The sequence below is a fragment of the Coptis chinensis genome, chromosome 9, assembly GCF_015680905.1.
Source record: "Coptis chinensis isolate HL-2020 chromosome 9, ASM1568090v1, whole genome shotgun sequence".
Classification (NCBI taxonomy): Eukaryota; Viridiplantae; Streptophyta; class Magnoliopsida; order Ranunculales; family Ranunculaceae; genus Coptis; species Coptis chinensis.
Genome location: NC_141464.1, coordinates 10,644,756 through 10,650,348, shown reverse-complemented (window position 1 = coordinate 10,650,348; position 5,593 = coordinate 10,644,756). Strand labels below are relative to the sequence as shown.

At 41.7% G+C, this 5,593-nt stretch overlaps 1 protein-coding gene across 1 annotated transcript; it reads right to left on the bottom strand.

Annotated features, from left to right (window-relative positions):
* Positions 1-4,447: 4,447 nt before the first annotated feature.
* LOC147474733 (uncharacterized) lies at positions 4,448-5,194 on the bottom strand. The gene has a single exon (XM_086585176.1). It carries the CDS (start codon positions 5,192-5,194, stop codon positions 4,448-4,450), a length of 747 nt encoding a protein of 248 aa, XP_086441302.1.
* Positions 5,195-5,593: the final 399 nt, after the last annotated feature.

Here is a 5,593-nt window from a genome sequence, read left to right as displayed (position 1 = left end):
AGGTATGAAATCTTCAACTTTGGAGGGTGATATCACTTTTGGGATTAGACAGAGGAAAGTTGCATTAATACCCCGAGACAACTTATGGGTTCTAAACACATTCTTAATTGCATTCACAACATCCACCCCTACAGTGTCCCAGCAATATTTGAAAAAGAAAGGATTATATCCATCAGGTCCTGGCACCTTGCTATTTTCCATCTCAAGAAAAGCTTCCTTGATCTCTATTTCAGTCACCTCAGCTTCCAACACAGCATTCATACTTGGCTCAATAGTTTCTTTAACTTTCAGCTCCATGAAGAATTCACTGTTGCTAACTGGAGGACATGTAGCCCCCAACATCTGTGTGAAGTATTTCACAATACTATGAGTTACTTCTGCTTGACCATGCGTTGTACCACCACTATCATTCTTTATCGCCCATATTCCTTTTCTGGCCGCCTTTTCTGTTGAAGAAAAACTACAAACATTTATCCCCTTCTGTCATCCATTGGGCCTCAGTCTTTTGGGCCATATCTATTGCTTTAGCTCTTGCTAGATCAACATATTTCTTCATAGCCTCTTTTTCACCTTTTCCCAACCCCACATCAGTTGGGTTGTTTTGGAGTAAGATCTGTGTATCTTGTAGTTGTTGCCTTGCTGAATTAACCCGCTCATGTAGATTAGAAAAAAAAAATTCTAGCCCACGGTCTAATCCTCTCCTTAAGCATCTTAAGCTTTTGTATGATAACATACATAGGATTTGCATAAATCCTTGTATTCTAAACTTCCTCTAGAATGATTCTGAACTCCGGTTGATACACCCAAAAGTTGCAAAACTAAAAAGGTGTTGGGGCTTGGCTAAAATCATGCCATGTGAGGAGAATGGGGGGAGTGATCAGAAACTCCCTGAGGTAAGAATTCAGCCCCTGAGTTTGGATATGTTGTTAACCACAGACTGACACTATCTATTCTAGACATTATACTTGCAGAACCAATATATTTATTCCACCAAGTATAAAAAAATCCGCTAGAGTTGATGTCCGTTAGTCCAGTATTTTTAAGATAGAGTATAAAATCAAGGGCTTCCCTTGGATGCATAGGGTCCCCACTTACTCTTTCATTAGCAGTCCTGATGTTGTTAAAATCTCCCGCTACACTCCACGGTTTATGGATTGATCCTTGTGGTCTTATCAAATCTTTCCACAATACAAGCCTTTCTTGAAAAGAATTTCTCGCATACACCACTATAAGAAAAAATTCTTCTACCTTGGGAAGGTACTCCACACTACAATGAATGAATTGTTCAGACATCTCTAGTTTCTGTACCTTCACAACAAGGGGATCCCAACATATCCAAATTCTTCCTGATGAAACCTTCTCATTGTTATTCTCTTCCTCCAAGTAAGGGCAACACACTTTACGAATGTTATCATAGTTATCCTTTTTCACTTTTGTTTCGAGTATCCCAAACAAACATAATTTCTTGTCTATCCTCACCTTATTTATTTCTTTAGCTTTCAAAAGGTCATTTGCTCCTCTCACATTCCAAATACATATAGGACCTATCATTAATGGTGGTGTTTTTTGTTCTTTGCTCCCTTGGGTCTCCCTTTACTTTGGCTACCTTGCTTTTTTTTACCACTAGCTGTTTGGGTTAGTTTGCCTTTACTGCGAGTCACCACTCCATCTTAAGGTGTTGGAGTATGAGGCTCTTTAGATATAGGCAGAAGATTTTTGTCTTGAAAATAGGCAATTTCTTCTTCAGACACTTCTGCATCAGACATCTCCCCAAGTCGTGCGCTTTCACAGATGTTATTGTATTCCTCATGTTCCGCTTCGTAATGCATCAAAGGGTTGAAATCTACCTCTTGTTCAAGGCCTTGTGTGATCTCCACATAAGGCACTAAAGCGTTAGCATTCTCTCCCAAAATCTCCACAGACAAACTCTCCCTGTTCTCTTTGTAACCTGCACTAGTCTGCTCTTGTACAAACTCAGAAACCTCAGTGCTCTGATTTGGCCTTATATGAGCCCCTAGAACCAACTCATAACTCCCATCTCTGTTCTCACCGTTCAGCACTATGCTGTGCTCAGACCCTCTATCTGTTACATCCTCTCCTGTTACCACTATCTCATTACTAACCACTATCTCTACCTCTATCCGAGTTTCTGCTCTATCATTGGTATCAAATACTCTTTCTGGGCCCTCTATCTCGCTACTCAGATCTCTGTTGTCCTCAGACCCTCTAGCATTTGCATATGCTATTACTGCCACAACCTCAGAACGAAGCACTTCCTCTATTTCTGACATCATTTCTGCACTGTTGCCTGTGTCAACTGCTCTCTCTGAAATCCTTGTGCACACTTCCTCATTGGTGTTGCAGAATAACTGCTCCTCTCTCTCAGCTGGTAACTCTCCAGGGGCCTGTCCCACTATAGCATCAGGGAGACTAGTGATTTATTCCCTATATCATTTCTAAACATACTACTCTCAGGTATGGTAACTGAATTCTCTACATGCACCTCCTTTTGTCTCTCAGCCCCTATCGTGTCCCTTTCGCAAACACCCGTCAGTCTTATGCCCAAACTTTCTACAATGGTCGCACATCTTTGGAATCCATCCATACTCCACATCAATCCTTCTAATACCTCATCACCCATATCTATTTCAAAGGTACTAGGTAACTCTGCATCAATCTCTACTAATACATTAACTCTCGCAAATGCCAATCTTTTCCTTGTAGCAGTTGCTTCATCCATCCTCTAGGGTTCCCCTATTCTGCTTGCCAAAAACCCCAATCCTTCACCAATCCATAAATCATTTGGCACATTGTATAGATTAACCCATATCGGAATAACCTTTACTGTGTTTTTCCTCTTCTCAACATCTTGATTCCATTGGGTAACTATGAAACACTTTCCTGCCATGAATATTTGAGCCATCCCCAGAACCTTTCTCTTATCTTTTTCATTAGTGACTTTGAAGTAGAAAAGATTTGAGTCCGCCACCATCTCATAATCCCCCTTTGTTTGCCATTTTTTCGGAGGAATTCCCTGACCACTGGGTATGGAAGTTTTTTTTCTAAAAAGAACCCCACAACATAGTCTTTCCAGATACTACGACCTTCACAGATTAAATCCTTTGGTATTTGCATTACCCCCCCCGCCCCACTATATTGAGGTTAAACTGTTTGAGGCCAGTTTCCAAAGATGATTCTTTATCTCCCTGGAACAGTTTGTTCCAATTCCGTGTTTGTGCTCCTGGGATTGCTACATTTTCTCCTTGACTATGGTTTCTATCCACATTGTTGCAGGTTTGAGCTTGAACAGTGGTATGTATGGTTTGAAGAGGTGGGAAGTTCTGACCATTCAGAAAATGGGAACTTATGGTTCGTAGAAAGATTTTGTTTTTCCACTGATGAACTCACACTATGCACAGCGTAGGATTTTACCAAAAGTGGAAAAAAAACATACACAAGAATTGGATAAGAAAAGTTGATGAAGGGTTGTTTTTCCTATTCTTAGTAAGAAGAAAGGACACAGGATCAAAATTAGCTTAAGTTATGTTGCATCCAGTCGCCACAAGCCTAGTCCCCATTTGCCCATTTACCAACTATTTTTTTTTTGCAGGCAAAATGTGAATATATTATTAATATAAGTATAAGAGTACACGAGGAGACAAAGTCTTCAAGTTACAGGATAGGTTCCCACCATGAAGCAAAATCATGAGCGTACTCTAGAGAACTCTAAAGTACGACTTGACTGCACTGTCGATTTTGATTACAAAATAAGGTCCTAATGTTAGGATCGACATTCATCGTTGGTTATGCCGAGTTCCTTTCCTTGCCCTTGTAGATGGAGGTGAGTACTTCTGCAACATCCATTCCGGCTTAGACTTTTTTTTCTTAGTTATCGTCGCCATGGCGTTTCACCATCCTCGCCGGACTCGTCGGACTCATCATCCGCTAAATCAGCCCAATTAACCGATCTCGAGAAGATCATTACACTCATTTACTAATGTTAGCTTGTTTCCATCTCGAGAAAATGGGATGGATGTCTCAACAACTAAAACCGGCCTTTGGGGTCATCATGGCGGGAGATCGCCCTAGTTTCCCCCTAAGAGTGTCTCATTTCTTTCACGAGGCCGGATTCCCATCCAAGCCAGTCCCCAGCCACTGAACCGCCTCATTCTCGGCCCGTACCTCTAGCAGACTCCTCGGCCATGTGATGGACCTTGCTCGACCATACCGGCCCCCAGCCCCAACCTCAACCACATTAAATGCAGACAAAGGCCTGTGTAGTAGCCTCGCCATCAGTTGAGCTGCTTGAGCCTCTTGCAAGTCTTGTTCCCCAACATTATTATCCTCGTTTATTGTATCATTTACTTGCATATTTACAGGCTCTACATCAATAGCAGTTGGTTGTGTTGCTATTGGAGGAGTAGAGATGTAGTCTCCAGTTGAGTCCTTAGTACCACTTGTTCTTGGCATGTTGCTTATCCTTGTTTCTCCTTCTCTTCTTGTTAAGTTTCCTAGCATTAGGAACTGGTCCTGGAATAACAGCTTCCTTTTCTGTTGCCTCCGTTCTTGTGTTCCTCCGGAGCACTCTACATTCTGTTTCCAGGTGACCCACTGACTTGCAGTGTCCACAGAACTTTGGCATTTTGACTACTTCAATATCCTGCACAAAAGAAATTCCTTCCTCCTCTTCCACCCATATCTGAGTTGGGATAGGTTTAGAGATGTCAACATCAACAAGAACACTGGCATAGAAACCATAGTCTCTTTCTAGTGTGTGTTTGTCCACACCAATTGGGTAACCGATAGTTTTACCCATTGACATCAATATTTCGTAATCCCAGTACTGCTGACCCAACTTAGGGAATTTTATCCAGACAAGAGCTTTGGCTTTGATATGAACCTCAGGATCAAAGTCTGGTGTCCATTTTGATAGCCTTAGAGTTTGTTCCCCAAATCTCCACGGACCCCCTCCCCAAATTCTCCTCCAATCAGTTTCACTGGTTAGCCGAATGATAAAGAAGTCTTTTCCCAAAGGAATAATCTTCCACCACCTTGAGGCTTCCATTTTTTCTGCCGCTATAGAACGTACGTCTTCCAACTTGATTTTCTGCAAATCTAACCGACCCACCAAACAATACTTACAATAAAGTCGACCCCTTTCTACTGCTTTCTTGGGTAGCTTGATAGACGGCATGTTTCCTTTGATTTCGAGTAGGTAGGTCCTCTACATCCAAGTCTTTGAGGTTGGTCACCTCTAACCTTTGTCAAAAGAAACCTTACCGTTGAGCTTGATTCTCGACTTGGTTTGGAGCCAAAAGAGCTGGACTTGCTGCTGCTAAGAATCTTTCTTCAGCTATTCTTACTCTTGCGAGCGGTGTTATCTCAAATTCCGAAAGATCCATCGGTAGTGATGAAGTTGATTCAAAACAGACGGGAAGGAAACCCCCCCCCCCCCCAAAAGGGGGAAGTTTTTACTTCTAATCCGTTCTCTTATCTGTTGGACAGGATGAAATACTCTAAATAAAGTAAATAGTTTACCTGATTTCGATTTCATAACCGTGTTTCTCCATAGAAGACTTAGCATCCAAACCTT